At 32.5% G+C, this 19,135-nt stretch overlaps 1 protein-coding gene across 13 annotated transcripts in view; it reads left to right on the top strand.

The window, feature by feature from the left end:
• The window catches only part of LOC145295967 (dual specificity tyrosine-phosphorylation-regulated kinase 4-like), a 436,432-nt gene extending 423,118 nt beyond the window's left edge, over positions 1 to 13,314 (top strand). For 8 of the 13 annotated variants that reach the window (XM_080141888.1, XM_080141884.1, XM_080141893.1 and 5 more), the window contains 2 exons: positions 6,412 to 6,546; positions 13,047 to 13,314. In XM_080141888.1, the coding sequence (XP_079998014.1) occupies positions 6,412 to 6,546; positions 13,047 to 13,144 (233 nt within the window). In that variant the 3' untranslated portion in view covers positions 13,145 to 13,314. The remainder of the gene's footprint in view (positions 1 to 6,411; positions 6,547 to 13,046) is intronic. The other 5 variants (XM_080141891.1, XM_080141887.1, XM_080141886.1 and 2 more) reach the window with 1 other exon arrangement.
• Positions 13,315 to 19,135: the final 5,821 nt, after the last annotated feature.

Raw genomic sequence — 19,135 nt, 5'->3', positions numbered from 1 at the left:
CGGAAGTAACCCACGCATATGTGTAGGAGGATGAACGGGACTAATTTATGAGAAAGCAGGTTGCAGCCTGTAAGGTGGGTGGACCATTGATTAATGTAGGAAGAAGGCTCTGTGCGTGGTTGATGGTCAGACACTTATTGAAGTTCAACACTTCACATCTTAGTGGTAAGACTATTAACCTACATGTCTACTGCAAGATTTTATAGATTTCCTTATCTTTTTTTTTTTTTTTTCGTTTTTGATTTACGACTAGTATCATACTGACATAAAAAAAAAACAAAAAATATCTCCAATAGACGCTTTTGTTTGTACCAATAAAAATATGACTAAATTGCACCGAAAAATATGTAATAAAAGAAACGCTTGCTTTCAAATTTCTAAAACTTCTTGTTTCAGCCAATAAACAAAGCGTATAAAATCGATTGCATTTTTGTTTATATGCACTTTTGAATCTTGATAATACCCGCCTGCTTCACTCCACTCATCTGTGATTCATAAATAGAAGGGTGGGTTCATAAACAGATTACTCGTTGTACCTATGTGTAAAAGTGTTTTTAAAACACTAAAAAATCAAAATTATCAGAATCTAATTTAAATGAACTTTTTCTGTATTTATAATACAGACCATACCACCGTATAAATCCATGTATAGAATTAAAGACCATACCACCGTATAAATCCATGTATAGAATTAAAGACCATACCCAATAATATCTCCTAACTTGGACATTTATAAATCGCCGTTGATAACACAGAACTGGTTTTGTGTTTGCTAAGTGACATCATGTCACAAGGGATAAGTAAGATTAAAAAAAATATATTGCCTATCCTGATGACGATGCGATTAGGTCGAAAAGTACTTTGATTTATAAACAAATAAAATGTTTATTAATTTATGTATTTGCGGACTTCATCTTCTTCTTGTTGTTTCACGATGTTTCGGCCAACTATTCCTCTGGCCTTCGTCAGGTGGTTAACCATGACGGGAGAGAGAAAAGCTGAGTCTCTAAACTTGCAGCCTCAGTAATTACTGCCTCCTATAGTTGTTGGCGTCGTCTCACCGTTTGGTTAACTAATCCTCTGGCCGGCATTGGGTAGGCTTGAAACCGCTATCTACAGACAGTACTCATCTGGAACTGTAGAGATTCAACTTCTCTATCCACTGTGCCACGGCTCCCAACAGCGATCAAGGTTGGATATTTGGTCTTATAAAACCGAGTTTTTTTTTCGTTCTTATCTGATCTTCCATCATCGGGTCCGTACTGAATGGTATATTATTTTTTTTTATTATTATTGGAATCCTTTTGAGATGAGCTATATATTTATTTATTTATTTGCGGACTATTATCCTCACTTTCATAGTTGCTGTTTCACAACGTTTCAGCCAACTATTCCTCTGGCCTTTGTCACGTGGTAAAAATTGTGAAGCAAGAAAACCAGAAGATGAGGATAACAGTCCGCAAATAAATAAATGTATAAATTGATCATCTCAAAAAGATTCAAATAATAAAAACAATAAATAAATGTTTTTTTTTTTTAATCTGCGTTGAATTGGCTGACTAAACTTACATTTTGAATTTTTATTTTATATATATATATATATATATATATATATATATATATATATATATATATGTGTGTGTGTGTGTGTGTGTGTGTGTGTGTGTGAGGAAACAAAGAGAAATTAGAGAACTTCTTTAAAAAGAGATTTATCTGGATAATACAAAGCTCAACAATTGAGGTGGAGCTTATATACCGTAGGAGAAAGGACATGGAAAAAACGATAATTTAAAGATATATACTAATGCATATCCATTTAAAACACACACACGCACACACACACACACACACACACACACACACACACACACACACACACACACACACACACACACACACACACACACACACACACATATATATATATATATTAAAGAAAAAAAAGCAGCAAACAGCATTAAGAAACGGGGCCTAATTAGAGTTGGACCGTTTTTTGGGGGGGGGTCACCTTTTATATATATATAGAGAGAGAGAAAGAGAGAGGGGGAGGGGAGACAATTCCTGTCTACATATTTTGGATCATTGATAGTTTATTTTATTTATTTATTTATTTATTTTGTAAAGCTGCTTGGTGTGACTTCCATAAGCACTTCTCACCTGAATACTTTCAGATCAGTCCAGATCCACCGTCAGGGATGATTAGCACTAAAGATGTTAGAATATTTATAGAGATGATTTTTCCTTCATCGAATCATGTTATTAATTATATTAATAAGTTCTATGTTATTTCTAGAAGCATTTAATAATATCTTCACTGTCATTGAAACTTATACGAAAAGTGTTACTTCATATACTAAAAATATTACTAATTAAATAAAAAAAATATTAATTAATGTTTGGTTTCTTTTATTTAATTAGTAATACTTTTAGTATATGAATTTTTTTGCATTTTTTTGTGTATGTTCAAGAATAGATGTGCTGTTTACGATAAGTTTTCGAAATTGGGAGCTGACACAAGAATATTGGTTAATAAGGTGTTTAGCAATGACGCTGTTATCACAAAGATGCAAGGTTAACCTCATCTACTAGTCAAGCCTATATAAAGGTGTTTTAGAGGCGCCGTACTTTAAATTAACAACTCTATTTTCTTTGATTGCATATTTGGTAACTATCGGTTATAAATGCCAAAAAATTATCTTTAGAATAAACCTCATATTTGTATAATAAAAATATTTTTCTGTGATTTATTTTAACTCAAAGTTCGCAGTCTCAAATAAAAAGAAAAACAAAAAAAAAAAACTACTCTATATTTTTCCTTCACTGTTGGAGACATAGTCTCCCAATAAACATTTACACTTACAAGGTTTGTCCTGTTTAAACTCGGAGCTTGATAAATATAAAAAAATGAAACAACAGATCTTGTACCCAACTTTACCCTCGTGGAAGAGACAAGTAAATAGGAACCTTTGGTGCAAAATGGTACTTGTTATATATAGCGAGGGAGGAAGGGGAATAGAAGTAGGTTTAAAGAGAGAAGGGGGGTTAACTCTTCTATGCTGTTATTTATATTTCCGGGCAACGCCGTGTAGCTATGCTAGTTTAATATAATTCTAACAAGAAAAGTCGGAATAGATAACAAAATAGAAGCGTTTAAAAAAGGAATGTTGTATCTTCCTTTCAAATTTTTCTCTCTCTGCATCTCCCCCATCCCTCTTTCACCTTTTCTTTTTTTTTTTCTCTTGAAACTGGTTAAATATAATAGAAAACCAAAGTGAAATCTAGAAAGCGGACTGTTTGACTTAAATTTATTGTTTTCGAAACCAGTGAAAATGAAATATTGTAATATTTCTCTGATCCGACCCTTGTATGCAGTGGTCTCTGCTGACACCAATCGGAATGAATATTACAGTATTTTTGTTATCAGCTCGAGATCACACTAAATCCGATTATATAATATTTGTATGTGTATCTTGCGTAGTTTCTGACTTTTCGCCCGACACACACACACACACACACACACACACACACACACACACACACACACACACACACACACACACACACACACACACACTCGGACAGACTGAAATGCAACTTTTCTTTAGATTACAAGTCATTAAAAAACATTTATGATGTGGAAATCGGTTGTGACCTTTGACATATTGCAAAGACAAAAAAGTTGAATCCCAAATTAAAAGCTATAAATGTCAGGCGGGAAAAGGCAGCAAAAAGAAAAATGGCCAACTAACAAAACTTTTCTTTTGTCGTATTTAACGGTTATGCATCTACTGTCTATCAACAATATTAAACGAGTTTTTTTTATTGAAAGTATCGTTTTATATAGCCAGTTTGTCCGCAACGAAGCAACACAAAAGAGCTTTATAAAAAAAGAATACCCGTCTCAGGGCGGGTAAATTTAATTCTCCAAAGAGAACAGTTTGCACCCCTTTTATGCCCTCTTAAATTAAACTAAGGTATAATGATACTAAATCAAATATGTGAAATTCTTATTCCAATTTTTCTCAAAATGTATTACACGATTGTGATTCTAGAACATGCCTGAGATTTAAGACTTAAGCTTAAAGAACTTTGTAGAGAAATTGAAATTCAAGGAATCTTACTAAATTCGTCGTTAATGGCTGTGATATGTGAATGTACGTTCGGTGTTCTGTCAGTTTATATACGCTCTGCTGAATGTACGCACATTGCAGGTCACATGTTTGGTTTGTGCTTATAACAAGATTATTAAATCATTCCATTGATAAGACGACTTAAAGATGCAATGAAGACTTACAGAAATAGTGAAGAAAACATAAAAGTTATCAAATGAAATGAATAATTATAGAACTATTGCATCTGAGATGAAAACTTACGGAATCAGTGAAGTTGGGATGAAGTTAATATGCCCCAGTGTCTGGATGGTTTTAATATAACGAAACAACCTCGCAGGGGTTGTTCTCCGTCAGAAGAAACCAATATCAATGTTTATAACTGCTACATGCTAATTAACAGTAAGCATAATCTTTTCCACCCAATTTTCTACCACTGTTTACTCTTAGTCACTTGTAAACGTGAAAAGAAATCTTTATGTCATTAAAATAGTGGGGGTAAATATTCATACCAGTAATAACGGTGACTTTTGTCTGGCATTTTAAATTTTGAAGCCGCCCAAAAATTATGTCTTTAAATCTGTAAACATCTTTTAATTTTTACGTGGGGGTTCAGTTAAGTTTAACATAAATTGGTTCTTCATATCAGATCCAAAAAGAAAAGAAGACTGATATTACCCTGAATTAATTTCTTTTTGACAAAAAGGTTGTAAAACGTTGCAAGGCCGATCGACCGCAGACGAATTTGAGGACACAATAAAGAGAAGAAAAGAACAAAGAATTATTTTAGAAAAAAAAAATAAACGACCAAACGAAGATCATTCTTGATCTATGAAGTAAGTAGGTCAGAGAAAGATGGTTAACAAATAATGGTACTATACGAAAAGGCGGGGACCGGGAAATAGCTTAGCCATTGATTTCAGAGCTGAGATCAAATGACGTAAGCAAAAGTTTATTCGAATAGAAGTGAACGAGTTCGGTGTATCAACCACTGAAGTCCAAGACTTGTTTGTCTGTTTATGAATGCATTTCATTGATGAGGCAGAGGTTGAACCTGTTGTTTATTCGAATAGAAGTGAAAGAGTTCGGCGTATCAACCACTGAAGCCCAAGACTTGTTTGTCTGTTTATGAATGCATTTAACTGTGGAATAAAAAAAACTACTATTATAATACAAAGAAAAGATTTCTTGCTTATTTCTTTTCTTTCTATTTTTTTTTTAATTCCAATTTCAACCCAAACAAGGCACAGTGCCACTTTGATGTAGGAGGCTACTATCGGGGACATAAGTTGCAGGGATACTATGTAAGGAGTTGAGCAGCAAGATGTCTGTCCGCATTACACTTAAACTTCTGCATGTCAGTACAGTTGGGAAAGCAGAATCCCGGAAGGGAGTTCCACAGTCTAGCAGTCCTGGGGAAAAAACTATTGAAGTAAAAGGTTTTCTTACATCTAGGGATTTCTACTGTGTAGGGGTGGGATTTTGCTGCTTGTCGGGGTATTTACGTCGAGGGGGTACAAGTGCTTGTAGTTCGTCGGAGCATTCACCATTAAATGCTCGTAGAATAGGTAAAGGGACACAACATTTCATTGATGGGACAGAGGTTGAAGCTTAGATGACAGTTCAGGACCTATCAGGTTGGCGACTCTCTTTTGAACCCTTTCTAAGAGTGAGACTAGCAGCAGATGTACCAGCCCAAATGTGACAACAATACTCCATACACGGGTGAATGGTGGCCTTATAGAGGTACAGGATACGTTCAGGTGGAAGTAACTTTCTAGCACAGTAGAGAGAGCCCGCCTTCCTCGCAGCGGACCTGGCAATGCTCTCAATGTATCTGTTCTAAGTTAAGTTCCCTGCAAACCTTAGGCCGAGGAGTTTAAAGTTAATTCATTTTAAGTAGCAAACGTCATTCTATTTCCTCCACACAAAAAAAAAAAAATACAAAAAAAAAATAAAAAATAAAACAAATGTTTAAATTGCACCGTTTTTCAATGAAATATTTTCAAATCATTAAATATACAAGAAAAAAAAAACATCACTGTTTATCTAGAACTAGAGACTAGTATGCTAGTATAAAATACAGGGTGTCACAAAAATGTACTCACACTTTAACTGTTATCAATGTTGCCTGGACAATAATGCACATCAATTTGAACGTTTGTCTCCTGTATTCGAAGCTGTTCCCTTTCACGCTTATGTTCCTAAATAAAGATTTTATCGTCATTTGAAATGTGAGAACATGTGTACATTTTTTATAGACACCCTGTATTTACCGGAAATACAATTTCTTTCTTTCTAGGGAAAGCTGACAATTTTACCAAACATCTTGATAGAGATGCGATGAAAACAACAAGAAAGGTCGACAATAAGCACAACGTGCCAGAAAGACGTTTACCTTACTTAAACTGGGACGCCAAAGAAAAACTAAAAAAATGTAAGGGGACTTTTTACTCGGTCTTTTCCATTCTGAACCAATTTTCTCTCCTGCGATTGATAGATTTCGCCATTCATTGACACGAAAGTCTCAAGAGCAGATAAGGTGGCAATCAATCCTTGAACAAGAAGGAATGGAAGAAGTTTGTCAATGGCATCTGCCAGAGACGGTATTACATATTATATCCCATCTCCTAAACTATATAATCGGTGTCTAGAATGTCTAGAAAATAAAAATTGAAAGCAACGCACACATGTAAGAAAATAGAAATTGGAAGCAATGCGCGGATGTAAGAAAATAGAGATTGAAAGCAACGTACAGACATTGAAAACAACGTACAGGTGTAAAGAAATAGAAATTGGAAGCAAAGTACAGATGTAAATTAAATAGAAATTAGAAACAACGTACAGATGTAAAGAAATAGAAATTGGAAGCAATGTACAGACGTAAAGAATTAGAAATTGGAAGCAACGTACAGATGTAAAGAATTAGAAATTGGAAGCAACGTACAGATATAAAGAAATAGAACTTGAAAGCAACGTACAGATGTAAATTAAATAGAAATTGGAAGCAACGTACAGATGGAAGAAAATAGAAATTGTAAGCAACGTACAGATGTAAATGAAATAGAAATTGGAAGCAACGTACAGATGGAAGAAAATAGAAATTGTAGGCAACGTACAGATGTAAAGAAATAGAAATTGAAAGCAACGTACAGATATAAGGAAATAGAACTTGAAAGCAACGTACAGATGGAAGAAAATAGAAATTGGAAGCAACGTACAGACGTAAATTAAATAGAAATAGGAATCAACGTACAGATGTAAAGGAAATAGAAATTGAAAGCAACGCTCAGATGTAAGGAAACAGAACTTGGAAGCCACGTACACATGTAACGAACAAGAAATTGGAAGCAACGTTCGAATGTAAGGGATAGGACTTGGAAGCTACGAACACATGTAAGGGAATAGAAATTGAAAGCACGTACAGATGTAAGAAGGAATTTTGGGTAACGTACAGTAGCAAAAGGGGGGAGGGAAACAAAAAAAAATAAGCAACGTACAGACGTAAGCATAGCGAAATTGGAAGTAAGATACAGGTGCAAGAAAAGAGAATTTAGGAGTAACGTAGAAGAGTAAGTTTTGATAAAACAAAACTAATGTCAGATCGGAAAGCGTTCTAAAATAAACAGTTCGTCCGAGCTTCGATTCTTTTAAATCTTATCACATTGAACATATCGACAAGTTGAATAAAATGTTGTTTTTTTTAAAGAAGTGAACTTGTTTCCTATCAAATCAGGCCAAATTACGGGCTAACCTCTTATGGTATTGGGCATCCCAAAAAACGAGTGACGAAGCCAGCAGACATTTAAGGACGGTTCTCGAGGGTTCAAAATGTATTTTTGAATTAATTATAATAATCATTCGATAGGAACTAGTCGTGTCTAAGCCACACCGAATAACAACGAAACTGTGGATGATCTATACTTATATACTAGCAGGTCGCCCGGCATTGCCCGATCGTAAAATACGCTTAAATATGACATTTTGATTAATGTAGACTTCATATTTATTATTATATTATATTCGACCCAATATATAATAATGATTTAAAAATTAAAAAAAAAAAACAAAAAAAAAAAACGAATGACTCGTGCGCTACCAGGGAGAATCAAAACCAAAACGTTTAGCTTACGATTTACTTTTTTCTTTGACGTTAATGACTGAGTTATGAAGACATGTTTGCTGTAAGGCTAAAAATTTGAACCAACATGAAACAATAGCTATTACGTTACACATGCATATTCGTAATGCCGTCGTTCAACCTTCATCTGGCAAATTTTATTTCTTTAATTTTCACATTTTTGCACCGGTTTTCTCCGACTAAAACCTTAATATAAAATTTCGCATGGGTTCGAATACCCTATATATTAAGTTTCATGTCTGTAGGCCTAAAACTGCCAGAGGAGATGGTAAGCAATTTTTTAAAACAAATATATATATACGCATATATAAATATATATAGAAAGAGGTTTGTGTTTACTATAACCTTTTTACACAAATATTACGAAAGTGTAAATAATGTAGAATATCTGCATGAATATAATTACATGTAATTATTAACTAAAGATGATCATCCCATGAGAAAACCAAAAAAGTTAATAGGGAATTAATCAAAATGAATGTTTTAAAGATTATGCAAATTAGCTAGATCGTTTGCAGGTGAATGCAATTTCACGACCCATAAATAACAAAGTTGTATTTTCTTTTTTTAAATAAATAGAAAACACAGTTTTTAACATGAATATAAATACACAAAAAAAAAAAAAAAAAATTTATAGGAGTGTGTGTGTGAGTCTATATATATATATATATATATATATATATATATATATATATTTATCCTACTATTAACAACCATTATGTTCGGATAAGGGAAATATATCAGAGTCTGATAACTGTGGTCCGATATTTTAATTCTTGCCATCAATCAAATGGTTGCGTCTGAACCACACTGAAGAGTAAAATGAATGGATTTCCTAGAATATATATTCCATAAATAATGATTTGTTCATTAGTTTTAGGTATTAGAGACATATCCGTTTTCGGATAAGCGTGATCAGTTCCCGTAACGAGACATTTTTGATCACCTTCATGCCTACTTATGAATTGTAGAGTCAAGATATAATGCTACCATACCTTATGTCTAGAATCCTTTTTCCAATTTTGACCAAATCCATTATACAATTTTTATTCTAGAAAATGTCTAAAATTTAAGGCTTAATATTAAGGGATCTTTACTGAATCGTGTTTAATTGGTATCTTATGACCTTGAATCAAGGTCCTGGATATGACCTTAAACTATCTTCGATGGTCAGGTCCCAGCTTGCGGGTTTTGGGGAGCGTGGAGCCACCCTTTAATTGCCATTGCTCCCAGGTCCACTCTGACCCGAAGTGGTAGTACTTGTTAGGGTCTCAACTATGGATTAGATACAAACCGACTTGAAAAAAAAATATGTATATATTCTATTAATAAAATTTTTCTTTAAAATCACTGGGTTTGGCATTGAATAACCTGAAAAGGGTTAATATGCCATAAAACAACCAACCAACCAACCAACCTTGAATCAAATTCAATGAAATCTAAATATTTAAAATTTCAAATTTGACACTTATTGAAATGCTCCTTACAAACTCCTTACTATATTCTTACTCAAATGAAATTTGAGGAATATTTATTATTGTAAAAATTGCACAAAAATTGAAAGCATCTGAATTATCACAAAGGGTTTCTTCTCTCTTTTTGCCCCATTAAAAATAAATTAAAGTAAATATTGTCCATATTATGATCCCTCATGCCTAGCAACTTTTCCAACATTCGTAATGATTGGTTAATTAATTAAGGAGTGAATCTTATACATAGCAATATATAAACATGTACACATTTATGAATACTAGAAGAATATCTTTCATAGGGCACGCCAAATTAATTTCTCGAGCAGAACAATTTTGCACCATTTTTTTTATCCCCATTACGAAGATTATAATAAAAATATAACGATACTAAACATTGTGTCCAGAATCCTTATTACAATTTTGATTAAAATCTATTACAAAATCAAGAAGATGTTTAAACATTAAGGCTTTAGCTTAAAGGTTTATTAAAAGAAATTGAAATGCAGGGAGTCTTGCTTAATTGGTGTCTAACGACAATGGATAATATTTAATGCAGATCTGATATAGTTCAATTTTCAAATGGCGTGTATGTGCCCAACTTATATCCCCTTGAATATCTTTAAAATTATCAAAAGAAACCGAAATTTTGAACATCTTTATCAATCGACGTCTAATACGTATTGTTTACACTTTACAAAAAAAAAAAAAACAAAAAAAAAACGGATGCATCATCTGAATTTTCGGTTTTCCACTTCCTGCCACAATGTGTTTTTCTACTTTAATTTAAATTTAAAACAATCCATAAACTGTCATATATCTGTTAACAAATGTTTTTTTCATAACAAAAATTGAAACCGAATAAACAGAGTAAAAATGTGAATTTGGCAAAACGCAGAGTGCCTTTAAATATATTCAGAAGCATTCGGTCCTTATAATTCTTTCGTCTTTATTTCGTTGCAAACTCATAATTAGATTCATTATGAGCAACCCTAAACAATTGTGTTGGATGTGAAATAAGATCTTAGCAGTGCAACAGTAAATTATTTTTCTGTTTTTGAACGTCCATTGAACAAGCACCTGATCCTGAAGAAATTTCAAAACAGTCTACACATATATTTAGTGAAAATGTGATTCAGAAGTTTCTTAGATGTCGGTTTAACAAAACATAGGCCTTAACAACCAAGCACAAGTAGTATTCCTGGCAACATAATGTAAAGAATTTTTTGCCACAGTTTACTAATCGTAAAACTATACAGCGACAACCACATAAATTCTTACAACGAATAGATAGTTGATGTTCATCCTATGGTTTCTTTCACATACAGTTAAAGAAATCATGGCTCCCAAACACTCACCAACATAGTTGGTTTTCAGCTGGAAGAATAGCTGCTAAGAGGGACAAATCAGAGAAATTAGACTGTGGCTGGCACGTTGCATGCACTATGTGGAAGCTACATTGATCAGTAAGGTGTCAATATAACTAAAATTAACTAAAATAATTTTAGGATTACAAAAAAAAAAAAAATTGAATTTACCAAAGATACAGACAGTAAGCATAAAAATTGCATTAAATCAACCCCCGACCAAGGTCGGGTAATACTAGTAGTCTGTTAAGAAATTCTTCTTTCATAACAAAAATTTTTTTACTTCTATATCGTTATTGTTGTTGTTGTTGTTGTTGTTGTTGTTATTATTATTATTAATATTATTATTATTATTATTATTATTATTATTATTATTATTCCTCTTCTTCTTCTTCTTCTTCTTCTTCTATCAATGGATACAGTTATAAATACTAACCATTTCTAAATGACAGCCCCATCGAGGCTGAAAGTTCAACCGTCAGTACAGACCATACTAATAACAATTTTAATAGCTTAAAACTTCTATCCGATCATGGCTGACAGTATGAGAATAATTTACCCCTGTGAAATAAATAAATAGTTCAGCCCGAAATTCCATACAGATTCACACGTTTGATAAGACACAAGAAGGTTGGAGTTTACATCGACCTAAATGATGTAGGAATAACATCCAAAATGAAAACAGTTATTATTATTATTATTATTATTATTATTATTATTATTATTATTATTATTATTATTATTATTATTATTATTATTATTATTTACATTTACTCGCGAGGAGTAGTCACGCAGGTCATTATCAAAGATTTCTCTTTGAGAACAACCTATGATGTTCCCTCGTGTCTGAGTGATAACAAGTCTCTCCAGATTTCTAGTACACACCATCTCTTTCGATAACTTTTGTAAATTAGTTCGCATTATCGCAACATCCGTTTACCATTGAGTTCTCGTTGGTAGCGACCATTGGTCTTCGCTGGAATTGGGAATCCGAGTCGTTTAATTGTTATGTACTTCTATTCCTTGTAATAAATAATTTTACCAAGAATTCTTCATAAGTTTTGGTTTCGATTTCGATTATAGCTGATGGCACTAAAGTAATCTATTTTTTATACATAATTTTATCAAGAATTCTTCCTAAGTTTTGGTTTCAAGCTAACGCACTCAAGTCATATGGATATATATTTTTTTATTTTTTAAATCGCAACTTCATAGCATATAAAAATCGATAGAACATTAACTCTATAATAATATATACGAAACCGGCAAGAATTAAAATGTCATATTTAAGCGTAATTTACGACTGGGCTTTGTCGGGCGTTCGTGCTAGCTTAGATAAATACTTTTGCAGTGTTAACAAAAGAGCTACAATAATATCAGGGCATCTCCATTTACACTTAACATCTACAGAATGCCAACATCAATATAGTACGTCTGAATGAGTCCCCTGTGGAATTTCCACAGGTCCCGCTAGTTATTATTATTATATAGAAAGACTTATTTTTGCCATCTAATTTACACGCGTGTTTGTGGTACGTATCGAAACGCATATGCACATTATTAGGCGTTGCTGAAAGTCGTTTTTTTCTCTTAATGCTTACAGAGACATTAAGAAATAGTAGAGAATGGTTGAATGCAACACAGCGAGAGAGAAAGAGAAAACCTAATAGAGAGAGAGAGTCTGGTTCAGTTAATTATAAATCTCAGTTAATTACTACTACTACTACTACTACTACTACAACAACAACAACAACAATAATAATAATAATAAAAAACAAAAAAAGTTTTGCTTTAAAACATGACTCAATCCCAGTATGTGTTATCGTGTATTTTGTGTTATTAAAGTAGAGAGGAAAAGTTCATAGGGACCAAACGCTACTCAATTGAGTATGTAGTACGATAATAGATTGTGTATGTAGTTTTAAGATTCTAGTAACCCATTTCTGTTTTGTCTTTCCAGGCCGGAACCAACCAGAGTCTCAAAGCGTTGATAGAAACGGACAAACAACAGACACGGATCAGACGAGCACCTTTCTCCCACCAATCAACAAGTTATGACGTCACGCTGCAAACAATGCAGCAGAATGAATAAATAAATATATTTATACTTATCAATCTATGTATATATATAAATATTTGACGAATCAAAGAATTGAAGAATGTATCGGCGAAAAAACACGAGTGCTTCTTGTAAATTTATATTTTATAAAATCCCAGTGCACAACGTTGTTAGTCGAAAGATATTGTTTTATCACAGGTATAAAAGATATTCTCCATTTTGTTTTGTTGTAAGAAAAAAAAACGGTGTTCGTTGGCGGGTGTTTAATACTTCACAAGATTTTTTTTACGAAACTCACGTGAAGATCCAATTAAAATAAACATAAAAAGGTTGAAGTTGCCCGAAGCATCGTGCACACTGTAAGAAGTCGGAATTGTTGAATGCGGTGCCATTGAAAATTTGTAGAAAAAAAAGTTTGATCGAGACAATACAAACAGATTAAATGACAACATTGAAGAATTCAATAATTTTTAATACATTTGTATTTACCAACGTAATGTGTGGAATAAGGATGGTATTAATAGTGTTATATATATATATATATATATATATATATATATATATATATATATATATATATATATATATAGATAATTTGGGTGCCATTAGCTAGAATCGAAACTCTCCACCCTCATTCCTTAGCTTCCGAGCCACACCCATAGGTATATATATATATATATATATATATATATATATATATATATATATATATATATATATATATATCTGTGTGTGTGTGTGTGTGTGTGTGTGTGTGTGTTGATAAACTGTAATATACGGACACGCTCTTTCGAAGCCCTACTCCTCTTCAGCGTAGCTTGACTGTTATATATATATATAAATATATATATATATATATATATATATATTATAGCGTAGCTTCACTATTATAGTATAATATATATATAATATTTATAATATATATATATTATATTTATAATATATATATAACATTTATAATATATAAAATATTTATAATATATATATAATATTTATAATATATATATAATATATATTATATATAATATATATAATATATATTTTTTATTTATAATATATATATATAATATATATAATATATATTTTTTATATATAATATATAGTTTATATATAATATATATAATATATTTTATATATAATATATAGTTTATATATAATATATATAATATATATATTTTATATATAATATACAGTTTATATATATAATCTATATATATATATATAATATATATAAAAGATAAATATATATATAATGTATATAATATATATAATATATATATATATATATATATATAATCTCTCTATATATATATAATATATATATATATATATATATATATATATATATAATATATTATATTAAAAAATTCACGCGTTATTCCTTTTTAAAAGATAGATTTGGCCGATTATCGAAGACAAGATGCAAGAAAGCAGGCAAGGTCCACAGAGTAATATATATATATATATATATATATATATATATATATATATATATATATATATATATATATATTCGAGATATGAGTGGAAATATTTTTCTGAAAAGGAGGTATATGACACCATACTGATTGGACACATTATGTTGGTAAATAAACATTTGGTCCTGTATATGTCCTTCATCTATATCCGATGGTGAGACCCCAGCTTGCAGGCTTTGGGAAGTGTGGAGTCACCCTTTAATTGCCATTGCTCCCAGGTTTACTCTGACCAGGACTGGTAATATCTGTTAGGGTCCCAACTTTGGGTTTAATAAAAACCGACTTTAAAAAACAAATATTAAAAAATTGTTCTTCAAAATCACTAGATTCGGCATTAAATAACCTAAAAGGGTTGATACGGCGTAAAACAAAACAACCAACTAGCCAAATAAACATTTGATTAAAAAAATGATTAAATTCTGTAGGGCAAAGATTAAAAGCCACGATCGGTACCATTTCGATTTAAAATCCATTGAGTATTATGGATGTAAACTTAAAAAAACAAATCGCACGGCATCAGGTCAAAATTCGGTCCATATCTTGTTTTGATTTCACTTATTTAGATAATATTGGTATATTTCAAACATGCTTTTCTCACGTTTACATGTGTATACTAAACAGATTTTAAATCGAAATGATTCCTTGTAAATAAGTATTATAAATATTAGAAAACAACACAAAACCACTTTAAATGCATAAACATAATTTTTCTCGCATTCTGACTTGGCCCCGACATTTAACATTTATTTTCTTCAGTACTGTCATTTGATCTGTGTTTCTTGGCTTGTATAAATGTTTTCTGCCAAATTGCATTGTTATCGCCTTAAGAAGTCTGGCTTTTTAAAAATACATATCTATATAGTTAAGTGAATCTATTCGTCTGATGGAAGGATTTCAAATAATCTTTTTTCTCTGCATCTATTTTAACTTCCGATTATCGCTGAACATATCGGATTGAGTCATTACGAATATGGTGTTAACCTCCATGAAGATTTTTTTTTTTTTTACTAATAAATGGTTTGCGTACTTGGTTGCACATCTAACTGCCTGACCCCGCTGCGATTAAGTAAATAGTTGAAGTGACAGAATATAACTCCATATTTACTATCCTTTCCGTGAGGGCAGAGTTAGAGACAAGGTCAGTTTCTGATGAGAGGAAATTCCAGCTTCTAAAAATGGCCAGTCTTTATTCGAACGAAACGTTTTGAGTGTCTCTCTTATATTACCTCTCCACGAAGGCAAAGTTTGACGAAAGGTCGATTTTTAAGATAGTGAATAATTTAGCCCCCCCCCCCCCAAAAGGGGTAATCTGGATTGAGACAAAAAAATAAAAATTGCTTCAGTCTAGAAGGATTTCATATTCACTAATCGAGAACAGAAAAGATGAAATATGATATCAGAATAGATAAGTACGTCTTATTCGTCAGCTGATTTGGAGAACAGCATAAAAAAAGGCCCAGGACATCCACATGGCACTGTCATTTCTTTCGAATTCATGTAAACAGAATGTCACAGGAAAAAAGGCGCAGATAAACGTTATCACTATTTCTGCGTCTTTGATAAAAAAAAAATTGAGTGTCAATTTTTCACTTTTTCTAAGTGAACCCTATTTCCTGATATTCTAAGTCCATAAGGCATCAACAAAAACCTTAAAACAATAAACGTGGCATTTTTTGGCCATTATAAATCAATTGTGACTTTTTCCGGACACTATATATTTCTTGTGCATTTTTCCTGCCAATATAAGTTAATTGTGACATTTTTTTAATCACCATCAATTAATTGCGACTTTTCCCTAAAACTACATAAATAGATTGCGATTTTTTTTCAATCGCTATAAATTAAATGTGAACTTTTCCGTCACTATAAACTAAGTGTGACATTTTACTAGTCATTGTAAATTAATTGTGACTTTTTCAAGATATATTCGTTTAACATTTTTATCTGGATTCCTGTTCACAATGTTTATTTTTTATGTCGTCAGATATCAAACAACCAAAACCCATTAAAAACGAAGAGAGAAAATGTGATCAAAAGAACATCTTATACAAATTACATCTATTATTTATCGGAATCATTTTCAACTGGAAGTTAGTTTCATAAAAGTCACACAACTTTGGACAATCAAGAATCTTTCGATTTTTTTTCTTCTGATTTTTGTTTTTGATATCTATTTTTTTTTCAATTAAAAGTAATTTTTATATAAAATTTGTAATGGATTTGTTTTATTATTAATAGTTGGACATGCAAGAGGTGGAGGGAGATTTTTAAATAGTAATGAGTCATCACTTAGCAAGGTCAAAAACTACTCAAGGATTAAAGCCTAATGGGATAGTCAGACGATAAACAACACATGAGACCGAGCTGATCTTGACTGAACCATATTTCTTGCTATTCTAAACCCATAAAATTATACTTGCCCAATATTTAACATAGCTGTAACAAAAGCTTTCATTTTTTTTTTAAATATACTAATGGGTCACCATTTTATCAAGGCTTTCGTCGAAATTCCTTGAGGATATAGGTTCATGGATGCCATGAATTGATTAAAAACAACGGGTTGAATGGGCATAATGCGATTATTTAAAAGAATGACTCAACAAGTATTTGTGAACATTGGACTTGAAAACGACTATGTTAAAGACAGCTTCAAAAGAGGCCCGTGGTATTGTGTTTCTCAGATAATAGGAACGAAACTTTATTTGTGGAAGTTTTATTTGGTTCTACACATACTCTGTAGAATGTTTTCCATGTGTGGGTGAAGTTGGTGTAGTCTACGAGTACGTGCTTTATGGCTTTTGACATTTCTTTTTTATTTATTTATACTAACGGATCACCAATAATCAAGGTTCAGAGTATATGCGAATGTAAGGGTCAACGAGATTGTTGGTTGAATAATGAATAACACTACGAAAGGAATGAAAACTAAGAGTGGAATAAACAGATTTTTTTTATTTAAGAGAACAGTGCAAGAAGCATTTGTTACCATTGAACTTGGAAACGACTATGTTATTGTCAAGATAGAATCAGTTTTATGGTATTGTGTTCCACAGGTAGGGAATATATAGAAAGAGGTAAGATCGAGAGAGAGAGATAGAGAGAGAGAGAGAGAGCGAGAAATAAAGAGAAAAAGAGGAAGAGGAAGAGAGAGAAATTAGAGAGGGATATGTGTAGAATGAGAAGTATCTTATTATAACCTGACAAGGGTTATATGGAGCTATGAACCGAAGTTAGCTCAGTAAATGAGTTTGTGTTAGGCGTTTCCGATCATAGAATGCCCCCCAAAAGTTCCACAGTTATTCTGGTCACCCAGAACAACGCTCACAGCACGGCAGTTCGATCTGATCGTCTACAGGGAGACAGGGTTTGACGAGGGTTTCTGGTTATTCTGTTTCGATAAGAAAAGTCCGCCGATCCAGGGAGACGGGTGCAGCCCACGCCATGTTGTGTTTATTGTTGTTGATCCGTCCTGGTTGTGTTTGTTGTGTTTGTTGTTTTATCTGATCGTCTACAAGGAGACAGGGTTTGACACTACTCTCCTGATAGATAATTCCTGGAAAATAACTGAAGTTGACTGTCCGGTCTAGTAGTTAAGCAACCCCAGTCGTTGATTTTCTTTTTTATAAAAAAGTATTTTAACAGAAACTATATAACTCTGATAAATTACCATTGTACAAGATAAAATCATAGGTATTTGAAATTAATCACTTCAGAATCCACGCTCCAACAGGTATCGTATCGTCCGCGTCCGAGAGGGCTTTCACATGGGTTACTGTCATCTATAATTCCCGATTCAATTTTCATATATGATAAACGTCGCCAAAATTACGTGATTACGATTTTTTTTCCATTTTTTTTGTTATCGTGAACAGTTGGCAGAGATGGAGCAGCAATCTTGTCAGCAGTGCATTTTTTTTTTTTGCACAAAAACTATTCTCTGTTTTGGTTATTTTTAATTTTGTTTTTACTTATGTTCACTCCTATATAATGGGACTACTGTTTGGGACCATGCCTAGGAAAGATTAAGATGTTACATTTTAAAGCCAGGAAAGCAGTTATCAGAAAGGGAATTACAAAGTCTAGCTGCTCGAGGGAAGAAACTATTAGTAGAGTAGAAAGCTTTCTGGCATCTAGGGATCTCAACAGTAAAGGGGCGAGATTTTGTTGCTAAGCAGGTTTGTCGCAGATATTTGTTAAACAGCACAGCAATGCAACATTGTAGTGATGGGACAGGGGTTCGAGCTTAGTTGACAAAGTGGAACCTATTAGATTGAAAACTCTTTTTTGGACCCTATACAAAAGAGAGAAGTGGCAACAATACTCCATGCATGGGCGAATGGTGGCCTTGTAGAGGTACACGATACTCTTAGGCGTGAGTATTCTTCTAGCTAAATAGAAGAAGCCCACCTTCTTTGCTGCAGCCTTTGCAATGTCCTCAATGTATTTGTTCCAGCTCACATTACCCGCACATGTTAGGCTGAGGAGTTTGGAAGAAGAATTCTCAGGTAAGGT

This window comes from Euprymna scolopes, chromosome 16 (genome assembly GCF_053919585.1).
Source record: "Euprymna scolopes isolate OS-2025 chromosome 16, ASM5391958v1, whole genome shotgun sequence".
NCBI classification, from domain to species: Eukaryota; Metazoa; Mollusca; class Cephalopoda; order Sepiida; family Sepiolidae; genus Euprymna; species Euprymna scolopes.
This window is presented reverse-complemented; position numbering and strand designations above follow the sequence as displayed.